Source organism: Manis pentadactyla, chromosome 8, assembly GCF_030020395.1.
Source record: "Manis pentadactyla isolate mManPen7 chromosome 8, mManPen7.hap1, whole genome shotgun sequence".
Lineage (NCBI taxonomy): Eukaryota > Metazoa > Chordata > Mammalia > Pholidota > Manidae > Manis > Manis pentadactyla.
The window spans coordinates 103,491,926-103,508,672 of NC_080026.1; the positions used below are offsets into that span (position 1 = coordinate 103,491,926).

The 16,747-nt window shown below is 34.1% G+C and overlaps 1 protein-coding gene across 3 annotated transcripts in view; it reads left to right on the top strand.

Moving 5' to 3' along the window:
• TNKS2 (tankyrase 2) overlaps positions 1 to 16,291 on the top strand; it is a 65,336-nt gene extending 49,045 nt beyond the window's left edge. For 2 of the 3 annotated variants that reach the window (XM_036923761.2, XM_036923840.2), the window contains exons 20-27: positions 312 to 394; positions 1,454 to 1,574; positions 4,092 to 4,189; positions 5,054 to 5,128; positions 7,048 to 7,153; positions 9,287 to 9,473; positions 11,949 to 12,105; positions 14,007 to 16,291. In XM_036923761.2, coding sequence (XP_036779656.1) covers positions 312 to 394; positions 1,454 to 1,574; positions 4,092 to 4,189; positions 5,054 to 5,128; positions 7,048 to 7,153; positions 9,287 to 9,473; positions 11,949 to 12,105; positions 14,007 to 14,069 — 890 coding nt within the window. In that variant the 3' untranslated portion in view covers positions 14,070 to 16,291. Of the gene's footprint in view, positions 1 to 311; positions 395 to 1,453; positions 1,575 to 3,703; positions 4,063 to 4,091; positions 4,190 to 5,053; positions 5,129 to 7,047; positions 7,154 to 9,286; positions 9,474 to 11,948; positions 12,106 to 14,006 lie in introns of those variants that run through there. The other variant, XM_036923919.2, reaches the window with a different exon arrangement.
• Positions 16,292 to 16,747: the final 456 nt, after the last annotated feature.

The window sequence follows — 16,747 nt, forward strand, 5'->3', positions numbered from 1 at the left end:
ACATGTAACATTATATTAGCTTCAGCTGTATAGAAACTTACTTTAAACATGGAGTTAAAAATAACATGTTCTAAGTTTATTTATTTTTTTAATTTAAGAAAGCCCATAAATTAACTCTTTTCTAATGATGTTGAAATTTTGTATCTTTCTCTTTTTGCAGTTTTTGATGTTATGTTCAGTATTATATCTCAAGGGGCTAATACTTTTGCTTCACTTTAACATTCTTCGTGTATATAGTGATATCATAAAACTGTTAAAATGTTGACACATTATTGTGACGTGAAATTTTGTTTTGGATTTTTTTTTTCCAGTTCCAGGAGTAGATTTTAGTATAACTCAGTTCGTAAGGAATCTTGGGCTTGAGCACCTAATGGATATATTTGAGAGAGAACAGGTGAGTCGATCAATTATTTTGGTTGGCTGGTTGTTTTTTTTTGCAATCTCAATGGAAAATTAAGGCTTACTTGAAATGCTCTGAACCATTCAACCTTGTTCAGGGTGAGGGTTTTTTTTTTAAGAGACTGAAGTTCAGTTAATCTTCTAATTTGGCTTGTATTGGAATTTCTGTTTATTAGCACATAAAAATTGACTCTCATGTAGTAGCAGTAAAATAGCTTATTGAATGGGAAGGTTATTTCATCCTTAAGATAAGTTATCCTTGAGCTCTGTTAGTTCTTTGTGTCAACCACTACCTACTCTAAGCCTTATATTTTGCTAGCTCTGTGGGAAGGTATGTCCATATGCCAACAACATCTCTGGGCTTTTCTAGAGCAGCCCCACATTAAAGTACTCTGTCAGAATAAATTTACTCATTTTTTTGGTTCAGAAAATATAGTTACTGTAGACTTGAACCCATAAGTAACTTTCAGTCTAGTTATGGATCTCCAACAAGAACATATGAAGAGTCAAGTTTTTGGCATAGGTTTTAGAAACTCAAAGAAAAAAAAAAGGTTACTGTGAGCTGGACTATTCAGGGAGAGCTTCATGGAAGATACGTAAGTAAAATGGGATTTAATAGAATGTTTCCAGTTTCACAAAGTGAAAATAATATATCTGAGATAAAAAAGATTAGTTTGAGCAATAATGCAAAAGTCCCAGTTAGCATAGTCTGGAGGAACCAGTGAAGGTTTTGCATAAATAGGTTGGATGTAGAGTGATGGTGGAAAGATGTTATAGTGCACCTCAGCGTGGTTAATTTGAAAGTTCACTTTTGTTTTGCAGTTTAGTTATTCTCAGGTTCTTATGCTTAAATGAAAATAATACTTTTGGTAGTTCTTGATTTTCTGTTTAATTAGCTGTAACTGTTCATTTTCAGTTTAACAGCTAGTGTGCTTTCATTTCTAAGTTGGAAATAATTTAAGTAAATGAATGAATCTAATATATTGTGAGAACACCAATATGTAAATCTCTGCCAAATAAGTCTTCTAAAAACAGTTTCATCCTCTTTTATAAGATAACTTTGGATGTATTAGTTGAGATGGGACACAAGGAGCTGAAGGAGATCGGAATCAATGCTTACGGACATAGACACAAACTAATTAAAGGAGTTGAGAGACTTATCTCTGGACAACAAGGTATTTCATTTTAAATCATTGCTATCATCAGTTTACCAGTTGATGTAAAGGCAGCCCTCAACTTAACTAAATGATAACTTAAAAATCTGTAGAGAGAGTCTGTTTAATCGGAAGAGCACTAATCAGGATTTAGGTCAGTCTAAAATCTGGCGCTGTTGAGCTTCCTGAGCTGTTAGCATTAAATATGTGAACCTAGGTAAAATTTCTGCACTATTCAGAAATTTGGGGATTGCTTTAGCTCTGAAGTTATTTCTTTTATTTCTGTTCAGTTATTTCTAAAGTTACTAGAGCTCTAAAATTTTATCATTCTAAAATCACAAATTTTTGTTATCTCTTATCTTATGGTAATGTAGTAGGTAATGACTAGGTGTTCAGGTCTACACATAAAAGAATGTTGTAAATCTTTCTTTTGTTGTGAATAGCCAAATTCTAAACACTTCCAGTGACAGTATTGGAAAACAGTAATGTAACTGAGGAAATTTAATAACAAAACAAAGTTGAATATTTTCATTTCTCCTGCATGTTGATACTTAAAAGAAAATGCAGATTGCATTTATTCAACAGATATTAACACTTCCTGTGTACCAGGTCCTAAGTATAAAAAGGTGAATTGTTCTAAGTATCAAAATCACATTTTAACTTCATTATTAAACTGAGGGAATGATTTAATCTAGAGCCAGAAGCATCCTATGATTGAAGTCCTGGCTGTACAACTGGGGTTGAAGATAAACTCTATTAGCAAAATTAAGGAACTTTCAGGGAAGAGTGTATGCCAGCTAGGTTAGGGTCTATCTCTTGAAGAAGTAAAGAGAGTACCTCTAAAAATTAGATGATTCAAGCTAAGGAGTGTTTTAAACTGGAATTGTGAAATAGGATCAATTAAAAGTAGATGTGCTTTGTTTGCCTGGTAGAGACTAGGGCAAAATGTTTAAAATATGAGACAGTGTTGAATGTCTCTGGTATTGCTGGCAAAATTTTGTAAGATAAGGAGGAGATAAAACCCCCTTGCTCCCTATACATTAGTATACAATATAAATAGCAGCAAAAATGAAGAGGAACTGGAAGACTCATTGTGGACTGCCATCATGACCCTATTAAAATAATACCAGTTATCTGGTAGGAAAATAATTATGATGGGTACTGGAATAACATTTTGGGAAGAGCAGATTAAAAAGGAAAGCAGGCAGTGTTAATATATTAAATACATCATAGTGTCTGGCCCACAATTATTAAGACTGTTGAAAAGCCCAAGAAACAATGCTGGTAACAGGTACACTGATAAAAGTTACACTACAAATGGCAGAGGTACATACTCCATACCACCTCTAGTCCTGTAGTCATTTTGATAAATGCAGCTACAGTTGGGTAGGAACATTTATTCCTCATGGAGGAGAAACATCATTACACAGAATGACTATGTCTGACCTAGCACATCAGGTCACTTACCTACATAAAGTTACCACTTTCTTCATTTGAAGCCAGCATTCTATACCTATATTACATCTAGTTTGCAGAATGAAAGCATTGGCCATCTTCTGACAGTCTGTCATATTACTGCCTTAGCCTTAGCTATGATTCAGTGCGTCAAGTCAGTAGATTACCTGCCCTGACCTTTTTAGCACTGATAAGCATCTTTTGGGGTAGTCTGATTTAGTCAAGCATGTGTCAGTCTTTATTCTGCAAAATATTTTCCTCTATATATCCTCCATACTCTCTGTAGACATTGTAATTCAGCCATACCTGTAAGTCTTTATCAGAGTTTGGCATGTTGGTGGTAGTCTTGTTATTCAGACCTGAATTTTGGACTGGAGTAATACTCTTTATCTCCAGAGACATACTGCCATGAATTGACTCAGCAGTAGTGGATTTCATTTGATCCCTACCTGGGAAAAACAGCAGAGATTTGGAGATCCGGTAAAGATTAAATGAGAGTTGTGTTAAAATTAGAAAATTCTAAGATTCTATTTAAAAGGCTTTTGTGAGAGTAAAGATACAGTTATATATATATATATATATATATATATGGTTACCTTGACATTGGCATTCAGAAATATGACACCTGAATTAAAGTATCTATTACATAAGCATTCAGTAGTTAGTTGGTAAACTTGATGCACTTCTCATTATAGGATGATATAAAATTACCTGAGGCTATGCAAGTTCTGGTTTGGATCCTAGAACAGTAAAAGGACATTCATGGGAAAAACTGGTGAAATCTATATAAAGTCTGTAATTTACTTAATAAGTTTTGTCAAATGTACTATGGTTATATGAAATGGTAACACTAGGGGAAGATTAACGTTCCTAATGTTAACATTAGGAAGTTGAGTGAGGGTGCACAGGAATTCTGTTCTATATTTAAACCTTCCTGTAAATCTAAATTGCTCCAAAATAAAAAGTTTTTTTTAATTGGTAATAAGCATCTGATAAAAGTGGTTGTTTTTGGTTGATGTGAAGTCCTTGGTTTTTGTTTTTTTCTTGGCAAATTTTTCTTAATCTTTAAATTTCATTTGCTAGGTCTTAACCCATACTTAACTCTGAACACCTCCGGAAGTGGAACAATTCTCATAGATCTGTCTCCTGATGATAAAGAGTTTCAGTCTGTGGAAGAAGAGGTATGTTTGTATACCTTAAGTAAATGTTGGTTCAGTAGCTAAAGTTCCTGGAAGTTTCCAGACCTACTTGAACATTTAGTAGAGTTTTTTGATTGTTAACTCTTTACCACCTGGAAAACTTACAAAATTAGTATTTAAGGTACACTCCCTTAGTAAACCTTAATTCCAATAATTGGCTCAGCTCTACAATTATACTAACACAGAATTGTTGGAGAAGTAGTTGCTGTCATTTGAAAGAAAATGCTAATGTTCCCTCCCCTTATGAAGCAGCAGATTGTAAAAGTCCAGTATCTCAGACAAGATCCAGAATATGTGGGTGCTATTTATCCAGGAAATTTCTTCAGCTTTCTTTCCACAGAACTCTTGGATCCACTAAAATCTTTGAATAATTCTTAACACTTTGAAGAAACCTAGTACCCTATATGGTTTGAGTTGAGCAAAGATACAAAGTTGAGTGAGAGTTCTAAAACTCAAGAACTCCAACTCTCAATGAACTATAAATTGTGCTTTATTAGGGCAAAATGAATGGGAATAAATAGGTCATTTTGTGTTTTAGCATATTGGGTGGTTAGCTTTGTATGTTTAGCTCGCCTGTGCATCACTTATTTCTTTTTCTTCCTTTTCTTTGCATTATATAATTTTCACCTATATTATTTCATATTGATTGCTTTAGCTACCAGCTATCTCTAGAAGTAGCACCTGTGAACTTATAGAACTCATATTCCTTAAACAACAAAAATATTAAAAACTCATTTGTATTCTCAAAACTGGAATCAAGAACCATGTGAGTCAAAAGCCATGTTCCTCAAGTCCAGAAAAGAAGTAAAAGTTAATTCACATGTGTTTGAATTATTTTTCCATCAGATGCAAAGTACAGTCCGAGAGCACAGAGATGGAGGTCATGCAGGTGGAATCTTCAACAGATACAATATTCTAAAGGTAATAAGTTAGTGGAAGTAAAGTTTGCTAAGACCATAGTTTTCAAAGCCTGTAGTGGTAATTAGCTTTCATAAGAATACAGTGATCTGTCCAGCCAATAAGTCTTTAATATGGCATCGTGGAATGTTTTGGGAAAGGTCATATCCTCAGAAGATTAAGATTTTCAGAATCCCTATTTTCATGATCAATAATTCAGGACATATTGAACATACTCAAGTTTAGCAGTTATACTTATCTTGGTATAATGATAATCCTGTAGGTTTAGGACTTTAAATATATAATCCTGTAGGTTTAGGACTTTAAATATATAAAAATATATAAACAAAATTTAGATTTTGTTGCTCTGTTGTAACAAAAGTGAATTTTTTTGTGGCTCATGAAAGAATTCCATCTTTTAGTTAAATACTATGCTTTTTTACTCGTACTGACTACTGCAGTTTTCTGTGAGTCCCAGTACATAATCACTTTTTAAATAATTTAAACAGTATTCTCTCTAATTTCATCTTTTCCCAAAACGGACCTTAAAAAATGTTTTAAGTTATTCTAATGAGAGTCCTGTCTCCTTGATATCAATTACTATTCTCAAAACCTTTTCCAACTTTGCTGTTTTTCTTGAACTACAGCAAGCAAAACTGCACACACTGAGATATATAATGACTTGGTATTACCTACATTGATTATATTCTTAAATATAACGAGACCTATGGTTAGAATTAAAATGTGGCAAATACTTAAAAGTGAACATTATCAAATCTTTCATCTGCATTGAATTACTGCTTCACAATAAATACTATTAAGAGTGTAATATTAGGTGTGTTTTAGTTAGCGAATACTAAAACTGTTCATTGAGATTATTGTGTTCTATGAGAAATTAGATGATGTAAAGGGTTCATACTTCTAGGAAGCCCTTTTTATTAGTTCATATCATAGTTGGACATAAGAATGACATCTTGAGATTTAAGACAGTTATCCCCATTGCAGACACGTTTCGGTAAAGTTAGCTTTACAAGTAGTAACAATATGTATACAGAAATTTGTTAAGGATAAGGGCAGGAGAGAGGAGAGAGAATAGGTGTCTGATTTCTGAAATAGTTGAACTTGAGGAAGAGGCGCTATTTTCTTCCTTTGTAAAGGTGTTTTATCACAATATTTAATGAAAAATTTTTCAGTGACTAATTTTTTTTTTTTTTTTACATAAATGAGATTTCTTTATGCCACTTATGTTCCTTGATTAGTATGTTGCAGTATTTTGAGTTATTTTGAACCCACTAAAAACCACAAGCTCCCAGTTGTGCCTTTGGACCAGCAGAGAGCTGTTAGCACCTTTAAACACAACTAAGAAGCAGCTGTAGAATTGTGAATTTTGATCCAGGAAATAGTCTTAACGAGACCAAAACATCTATCCAGACAAAAATTTTAGGAACTGGGGTGACAGGAAAAGGTAGGAGGGTGTGTGTGTGTGTGTGTAGAATTTTTTTTTTTTTTTTTGGTGTGGTAATTTCAAATATTTTTAACATAAACAGATAAAGATGCTACTTTGAGCCAGATAAAGCAGGGGGAAATAGATACTATTCTCTTTCTAATATTTACATAAAGGAACTGAACATAACTGATTTGGAGATGTTTTAGTAATAACTCGAGATTAATGAGAATGGAAGTATTTTAATCAATCAGTGGTATTCCTGGCCTTCACAGGTGACCATGTGTTGCTTTTTTCCCTTTGAGGTTTTGATTTCCAAAATGTAGCTATATTTCTATCTTTAAAGTTGGATAGAGTTTTTCTATTGACTAAAATAACAAATAGTTAACATTTCAGAGAAAAGCTTTGCCTCTTCTCTGATTATGTGGACCAATTTTGGTTAAGATGAACCAAGTAAGTATGACTTAAAGATTTTATTATTCTGGGGTCTTTTTTATAGATTCAGAAAGTTTGTAACAAGAAACTCTGGGAAAGATACACTCACAGGAGAAAAGAAGTCTCTGAAGAAAACCACAACCATGCGAATGAAAGAATGCTGTTTCATGGTGAGATTCCTCCCCTCAACCCTACCCTGTCCTCCTCCACATTAGGTATTTTTTTGTCAGATATGAAATAATAACAAAGTCTGTATATTCTTCATGTCATTTTTAAAAAATAAATTTTGTAAATTTTACATTTATTTTCATATTTTTAACTTTTGTATTTGATAGTTTGTAAATAGGATTACCTTAATGGAAAAAATACAGAAATGGGAATGTTGACTATTCATATTTTCCTTTTTCTTGATCTAGTAGATTTTGCTTATTATCAGTCTGAGAAATGGTGTGTTTTACTTTTAACTAGTTGATTGAATGAAAATTAAAATAAGATCTGAGGATCACCTCAGAAGAATATATACAGCCTATTCTGACTTTGATTCTAAGTGTCAAAATTACATTTAACTTCAGTGTTCAAAGAGCCACCATCACCTAACGTATGGAGTTTTCTGAGAACTTTGGTTGGATTGAGAGCACCATAGTTAACCTTTCTTGAAATTTCCTGTTTTGTTTTGTTTTTTAATGTTGCAAGTTGGCAGGTGGTGATTGGCCTTTCAAATTTATAGCCAAGACAAATATGGATATTAAATTGGTGTTTATCAAATCTTCAACCACATTATTTATAGTAGCTCCAGTCTATTCCTTCATTTGGCCTTGATTGCAGAAAATTTTGAGAGACCTGTAAAGTCTATAAAGCACAGTATTTGAATTTCAGTCTCCTGGAAAAATGGCTAAAACAGACTTGAGTTGGTATATAATATCTGAGTAGTACTTTTCATTCCAAAACACTAAAAATCATAATGATGATATCTTGGCATGATAATCTCTTGGCACAGAGCATAATACAGGCATACCTTGTTATATTGCTCTCTGCTTTACTGTGCTTTGCAAATTTTGCATTTTTTGTAAATTGAAGGTGCAGCAACCCTGCATCAAGCAAATCTATCAGCACCGATTTCCCAACAGTGGTTGTTCACTTCATGTCTGTCACATTTGGGTAAATCTTGGAGTATTTCAAATATTTTCATTATTTTGTATTTGTTAGGTGATCTGTGATCTTATGACTTACTGAAAGCTGAGATGATCATTATCATTTTTAGCAATAGTGTTTTTTAATTAAGGTACCTACATTGGTTTTTTTTTTTTTTTTTTACACATAAAGGTATTGGAAACTTAATATACTACATTATAATGCAAACATAACTTTTATATGCACTAGAAAACCAAAATACATTTGACTCACTTTATTATAATATTCACTTTATTGTGGTAGCCTGGAATGCCACCCATAACATCTCCAAGGTATGCCTGTATTTACTTATGTAATGACTTGATGATTATAATGAATTTTTCTGTTGTGTAATATAAAAAGTTTTGGTTTTTCCAAGCTATTTCAAATAAGTGATTCTGTTTTTGAGTATTTCTGTTAAGTGGAATTCAGTGTATTTTCCTGTCCCTTTATGAACAGGACCACTGATCTTGATGAGTCAGTTAGCTGTGTTATATTGCTTTCCCCAAACTTACACTATCACCCCACTCCTTAGCCTCATTCCTATGCTCAGTACCTTGTTCTCTCTGACTAAGATGACTGAAGTTGATATGCAGAGAATGAAGGAGCAGGCCACATTTGCAGGTGGCATCTGGTATAGCAGGAGATGAAAGGCAGAGACATGGAAGGATAGGAGAGAAGAGGTGTAAAGAAGAGAATGAGCATGAAAAGACCACTTTGGTAGTTTGGGTATCTAGAAAAAGCACAGACATGGGTGTCATTTAAGACCTAATTGCAGTCATCTTTGCTATATGAGGTGAATTATGAGACTTTTGATTCTGAATTGGTTGGATTTGAGGTCTGGAATTTGAAAACTTAAGCATTGATATTTCTAGTTCTATGGCTGTTTTTCTAGTTGAATCCATATATGTCTTTATTTTGGCATCTGAACCACTACCATATTTGAAACATTAATTAGCATTAGCAGTTCTAAAGTATTTATTTTAAAGCAGTGAACTGGCTCACAGTTAACTAGTTACCCTCTTTTTTTTTTGTGTGTGTGTGTGTTGGTGGTGGTGTATATATGTTTAAGATTTTAACTTCTAAGAGGCTTTAGAATTCTAAGATATTGTTATCCATCTGTCTGATTTCAGGGTCTCCCTTTGTAAATGCAATTATTCATAAAGGCTTCGATGAAAGGCATGCCTACATAGGTGGCATGTTTGGAGCTGGGATTTACTTTGCTGAAAACTCTTCCAAAAGCAATCAGTATGTATATGGAATTGGAGGAGGTACTGGGTGTCCAGTTCATAAAGACAGATCTTGTTACATGTGCCACAGGTAAGAAATCACTTATTCTCATTTATTTTTTATTAAGATCAGGTAAGAACTGGTTCCATATTTGAGAAATCTGGGGAACCACACATATTTCAGGTTGCTTTTGGCCCTCTCACCAGTTAAAATAATAGCTAATATTTATTAAATGATCTGTATGGGCCAACCACAGTTCTAATCACTTGACACATTTAATCATTTAGAACACCTGGTGCTTTAAAGCATATGGAATAGAAAATATGGGGATGAAAGAGATTTTATTGTGTCCTTAGAATATTAAAGGACCATGGATGACATCTAGTATTCAAATGCCAAAGTGGCATTATTTGCCAAGCCTCATTATTTCATGGCAGTGTATGAGGGAGTCTCTCTTCCACTGTAATATGATCATAATCCTCAGTTTGTGATATTACTACTTGAAAAATTACAATAAAACATACCAGTCCCTTTAGAAAGCATATTATTATCAAATAACTACTTTGCACTTCCCCCCACACACACACCTTTAATTACCCAGGTCTAAGTCAGTTTTCAAAATCATTTAAATAACTTGGCCCCATGATAAAATCCTCATAAGTCAATAAAATTATCTTATGCCATTTGAAAAATCAGGTAAGATTAATTTCGGGGATTTATTCTACAGTGAGAGCACTGCTTATAAAGATCCAGAGCAGTAATTATCAAACATTAACAAGCTTCAGAATCACCTAATGAAGGGCTTGTAAAATGCACATTTGTAGGCCCTGCCTCCTGAGTTGCTGATTTAGTAGATCTGGAATGAGGTTCTATAACGTGAATTTCTACGAAGTTCCTGTGTGATGCTGGTGCTTCTGATCACTGATAAAGAAAAAACCCTAGAGCATTGATTTTCAGCCCTAGGTGCACTTTGGAATTACCAGGAGAGCTTTATATTAAACTAATAATGCCTGTGTCCCATCCTTGAGATTCTCATTTAATTGGTCTGGGTTATGGTCTAGGCATTAGGATTTTTAAAGGCTTCCCAGCTGATATTGAAAGATTACCAAGGTGAAGAACCTGGACAGAAACAAGGTCTGTTTTTGTTTTATTCTTGTTATTTTCCCCATAAATTTAGACTCATGTAGGTGTCTGAAGTTGGCCCTCCTTGGTATGACCTCTCATCCACTTATACTTTAGGTCACAAATTGATTAGAAAGCCTATAATTTCTTGAGATTCTATAAGTTGAAAACTGCTATTGTTCCGCATCCTATATTATCTGGAGGCTATATAGTTCTGTTGATTAATAAAAAGCAGTGTTCTAGTACCTCTTCTAAACTGTCTTTGAAACACAATTCTTGGTTGTCTGGAAATAAGTTTATTAACATAAGACTTCTGTATTTTGGATTATTGGACTGATGGTGACTATAATTGAAGATCTATTAGAAATGCTGAGGTTTCTGAAGAACATACTGAGAATAAGAAGTATAGATAGCCTCTTTTCTTTGGAGAACGGATTCGTCAACTGGTCCACCAAAATCTGGTTTTCTAAAAAAGGAAAGAAAATAAGAGAGAAACAAGGAAGTCGTAATTTTAAAAAGGTTCATTGTAGCTAAGGAAGGCCAGTTATATGCCTGAGCAGCGGGAGTAGCAATCTATTTAAACTTCTGGTAAGGGAAGATCTGTTTAAGGAAAGAACATTTCAGCTAAAACCTGAAAAATGAGTGTTAGCTGATTGAAGAGTGGTTGAATAGATACCATTCTCTAGATGGTAGAAACTGTATTTGATGGCCATGGGGTAAGAAGTTTGGCCTGTATAAAGAAAAAAAATTAATGTGCCTGGGGCATAATGAAAGATTAGAGCACACAATCACAAGGAAAGATTAGAGAATTTGGAGCCGTTGTAAGGAATTTGGATTTTCTTATTAATGTGCAGCCTCTAAAAGGTTTTAAGCAGAACAGTGATGTGATCTGATTTATATTTTTGTTTTATTCCTAAATCACTGGTTGCTTAGATGGACAATAAATAGTTTAGGCAGGAATTGAAATAGCAACAGGGAGACTAATTCAGAGGTCATTAGTATAGTCCAGGTAAAAATTTTTGTGATTTTAACTTAATGGTGGTGGTAAAATTAAGAGAATGGATTTTAAATGTATTTTGAAGGTGGAATCAGATAAATGTCCAACATTCTAAGCCAGTTCATGGAAGCCCCTTAAACCTCCACCTCCTCCCCACTTGGGCTATGATTTGTGCTTTGCTGAGATATAGACAAGATAACAGACTCTGCATTTCTGTAAGGTTATTATGTTTTCAGGTTTTATAGTTAAAGTAGGGATTAAAGTGACAAATTCTTTTAATAATGAGATTTGTAGAAGACATTCTTTCAAAGTTCTTCTAAGGGTGAAATGATAAAAACAATTATAAGGTTTATGTATAAGTGGATTAAAAAGCTTAAACAGTGTACACAAATAAAATGTCATATACTGCCTTACCTTGAGGGAAATCTTTGCTTTTCATGTCATAGGCAGCTGCTGTTTTGCCGCGTAACCTTGGGAAAGTCTTTCCTGCAGTTCAGTGCAATGAAAATGGCACATTCTCCTCCAGGACATCACTCAGTCACTGGTAGACCCAGTGTAAATGGCCTAGCATTAGCTGAATATGTTATTTACAGAGGAGAACAGGTAAGCCAATTTTGTTCATCTTCAAAATGCTTTAGAGGCACACTTTAACAAAATATCTCTTAACAATCTCTTAAATTGACGTGGCTTATTGCCTTAAGAACTAGATTTCTTTTTTCTTTTTTTATTAAGGGAGATGTACTTGGTTTTTTTTAAGGGAAATGTACTTATTACTTGATTTTTCCTTTTTTTTTTAAGGGAGATATACTTTCTTATTTATTTTTAAGGTATCACTGTCTTCTACATGCAATACTGCCTTCTCCATGAGCCCCCTATATTATGTGCACTAATTATAATGCCCCTTAATCCACTTCTCCCTCCCTCCCCACCCACCCTCCCCAACCTCTTCCCTTTGGTAACCACTAGTTCCTTCTTGGAGTCTTGAGTTTGCTGCTGTTTTGTTCCTTCAGTTTTGCTTTGTTGTTGTACTCCACAAATGAGGGAAATCATTTGCTACTTGTCTTTCTCCACCTGGCTTATCTCACTGAGTGTAATACCCTCTAGCTCCATCCATGTTGTTGCAAAAAGTAGGATTTGTTTTCTTCTTATGGCTGAATAGTATTCCATTCTGTATATATATCACATCTTCTTTATCCATTCATCTTATGGACACTTAGGTGCTTCTGTATCTTGACTATTGTAAATAGTGCTGTGATAAACAAAGGGGTGGGTACATAGGTCTTTTTGAATCTGGGATCTTGTTTTCCTTGGGTAAATTCCTAGGAGTGGAATTCCTGGGTTAAATGGTATTTCTATTTTTAGTTTTATGAGGAACCTCCATATTGCTTTCCACAATGGTTGAACTAATTTACACTCCCACCAACAGTGTAGGTTCCCCGTTCTCTTCATCCTCACCAGCATTTGTTGTTTCTTGTCTTTTGGATGTTGGCCATCCTAACTGGTGTGAGGTGATATCTCATTGTGGTTTTAATTTGCATTTCCCTGATAATTAGTGATGTGGAGCATCTTTTCATGTGCCTGTTGGCCATCTAAATTTCTTCTTTGGAGATGTGTCTGTTCAGATCCTCCGCCCATTTTATAATTGGGCTATTTGCTTTTTGGGTGTTAAGGTGTGTGAGCTCTTTATATATTTAAAGAACTAGATTTCTTTTTAGCATTTACTTGGAAATAATTTCAGAGTTACAGAAAAGTTGCAAAAATAGTAAAGAGAATTCCTTTCTGCTCTTTACCCAGATTTTCCAAATGTTAAGTGTTACCATTCTCTTTCTCCTTTGTCATTCTCTCCCATGTGTGTGTGTGTATATTTATACATATTTTTTTCTGAACTGTTTGAGAATTTATAAGCATGTTCCTTTACCCTTAAATATTTCAATGTCTAGTTCCTTAAAAAAAGGCCGGGTCAGGGGGATATTCTCTTAAAATTATCAAAATTAGGAGAAGACATTGATGTAATACATCTAGCCAACAGAAGTTACTCAGATTTTGCCAGTTACAGTCGATCTTTTTTTTTTTTTTTGGCTTCTACAGAAGCCAAAAATTATAATTATAGAATATAATCAATAGGCATAATTATAGAATATAATCAGAATCCTATATTTAATGGCCTGTCTGTGCGAAGAAGCGTACAATTCCAATTCCCTCTTGCTCTTAGTGACAGAGATTGAATCAAAAGCATCTCTAGAGTAGTGTTCTAAACTAGGGATGTGTATCATAGTCACTTCAGTTATTAAAAACACAAACCTGCTTAGTATTCATGTCAGACCTGTTGATTCAAAACTCAAGGGATTGGAGTCAAGGTAAGGATGTTTTCACAAAATGCCAGTAGATAATTCTGATCTACAGCACTGATTTAGAACCTCTTCCCTAAAGGTTAAGAAGTGTTATGGTAAGTGTCCTTTTAAAAAATTTGTTTACCAATATTTGAATTAATCTTTCTCTTCTAGGCTTATCCTGAATATTTAATTACTTACCAGATTGTGAGGCCTGAAGGTATTGTTGATGGATAAAAGTTGTTCTAGGAAACTAACTCCACTGAACCTAAAATCATCTAAGCAGCTGGTGGCCTCTTAAGTTTTACTCCTTTGCTGAGAAAAATCACCTTGTCCACAAGTCCATGGCAAAGAGATTTAAAAATGTGAAAGAAGGTTAACATTCTGACTTGATAAAGCTTTAACAGTGTACAGTGTTTTCTAAATGTTTCCTGTTTTTCAGCACTTTAACAGATGCCATTCCAGGTTGAACTGGGTTTATCTGTACTAAATTATAAACAGAGTTAACTTGAATCTTTTATATGTTATGCATTATTCTAACAAAAACTGTATCCCCTAACCAGACTCATTTTACTAATACAATACTGTGTTTTTTAAAACACAGCATTTACACTGAATACAATTTCATTTGTAAAACTGTAAATAAGAGCTTTTGTACTAGCCCAATATTTATTTACATTGCTTTGTAATATAAATCTACTGTTTTAAAACAGCGGTTTACAAATGTTTTTCATTCGTACTGCTCCTCTGTACTTCATCTTACATCATCATCACTGAGCAGCCTGTACATCTGATTCCAGAGGCTATGTTGAGTTGTTAGCAGAGACTTTATCTATTAGGAAAGATAGTTTTACCAGATTTAACTCGCTGATGGAAGCATTAGTCATTAGAAATATTTCCCATTTAAGGAATTGTTTCATGAATATTCTGGGGATTAATTTGTGATATCTTTGTATGTATAAGACACATTCCAAAGACCTCTAACTATGATAGTCCTGATTATTAAAGATACTTCTTTACAGGCCTCTCACTCTGGGTCTCACACTGGAAATTTTTCTCATGTCATTTTGTGAAAATTAGAGCAAGTGCTTCTGTTTTTTAGAGACTGTATCCTGCCACTGACCAATTACTGTAGTATTTTCATGGAGTGTAAATAGGAAGTCAAATTTCAGAGGTAGGAAGGGTGATCCTGAACAATTTCCCAATCTGTTCTAATTGCCCTAAATCTAAAGGAAAAGAAATAGCAAATGGGAGTGTGTAGTTTTTGTCCTTTTTTTTCCCTTCGTTCTTACTGTTAGAAACAATCTATACACCATAGGTAAACTCAACCCAGAACCATGAAATGCAGGTGTCTCAGTTCTCTTGGCCTCCTGAGTGGGCAAGTGCAGTGAGATGGGTGCCTCCTGCTCCTGAGTTGCCTCAGTCATGATGGTAATGCTCAGTTGGAAATAACCTTTGCTTGTGCGCTACATGGTGACCAGGCTTGTTTGGCAGCTGTGGAGGGTAATGCTATCCCATAATATGCCATTCCTGTTTTCTAATGTAAAACTGTCTTTTCCATGAAATACACTAAAACATCTTGGTACAGTGATGTGCTTTAGAGCTTGGCAGTCTATTTGTTGACTCCAGATTTCAAAGCAGATTTTTCTCACTTAAGTCTTTGTAAATAATTACGTTCCCTTTTACTCTCTGTACCAATTTGCCTTTGTTTTCCATTTTATTCAGTCTCCAAATTAACTGACCCTTTGAGGTAACTTGTACATAAAGTATTAGAAAACCATGTTTCTTGTCTTGAGTAAGAGTTAAAGTAAATGCTCTGGAGTTGTTTCTATGGCATAAATTGTGGTAATTATTTAAGAGGTCAATTCCTTACCTTGAAGTGCTTTTATACAGCTCTCTAATTACAAATATGATCCTGAAGTCATTTCTTGAAACAAATGTATGCCAAATTTTATATAATTTTTCAGGTTCAAAGCTTCCAGGTTTTTAGAAGATGATGAGATGAATTAATGGAGTTTTTTATTTACATACTTATCTCTCAACGTTTGGCCCATATTAACTCACCCTATGAGTGAATCTGGAATTGCTTATCATGTAAAATCATCATGGTCTATGAGTTTACAATATTGCAGCCTGTGTTGTTTCATCGAATTCATTGTTTAATGTGTTTTTCTATGAATGATTATATGGTGGTTAGTATGTTAGCATGGCAGTATTTTCAGATAGCTTTTTGTTTGTTGGAAGTTGGGGGGATTTTGAAGGGGTGGGATTTTTTTTCTGAGTTTTTGCATGAAATATCTTACTTTATAATGATGGAATTGCTTTTCCTTTTGTGGTTTTTTTTGAAGTGAGATTAACTTTTTGTGTGAGTAGTACTATTATATCCATCTTGAGTGTCATACTTGTTCTGTATCACATTCCATACCTTCATTTAATTCTTAATAAACTGTTCACTTGTTTTTCCGGGTAGCATGGTAATTACTGGAATAGTATAAATGTGTTGAATGTCTTTGAGAAAATGGATTAAGATTACAATAAATCACAATTGCAGGAAAACAATGTAGTTCTGAGTCTTATAGTGGTAAAGAGGTGAGTTTAAAATTTGAAATACTGAATGTTAAGACCATACCTGCTCAGATGCTTTAAGATGAAAGTAGCTGTAAGAAGCTTTCAGACACTTAGTCTGTCCAACACAACTTTTGGCCAATATTAAAGCTCATTCTGGGGAAGTCTGTCTCTTCAACTTACAAAGAGGAATATGTTTTTATTTTCTATATTAAAAAACCTTTATAAGTTTTCACATCTTGAAGTTAGTAATTTATTACTCTTACAGTAAAGTATGCGTTTTAGATTTCATTATGCTAACTGTGCGTGTGATCAATTCTCTGCTTTCCATAGTAAGAGATTAATGGTGC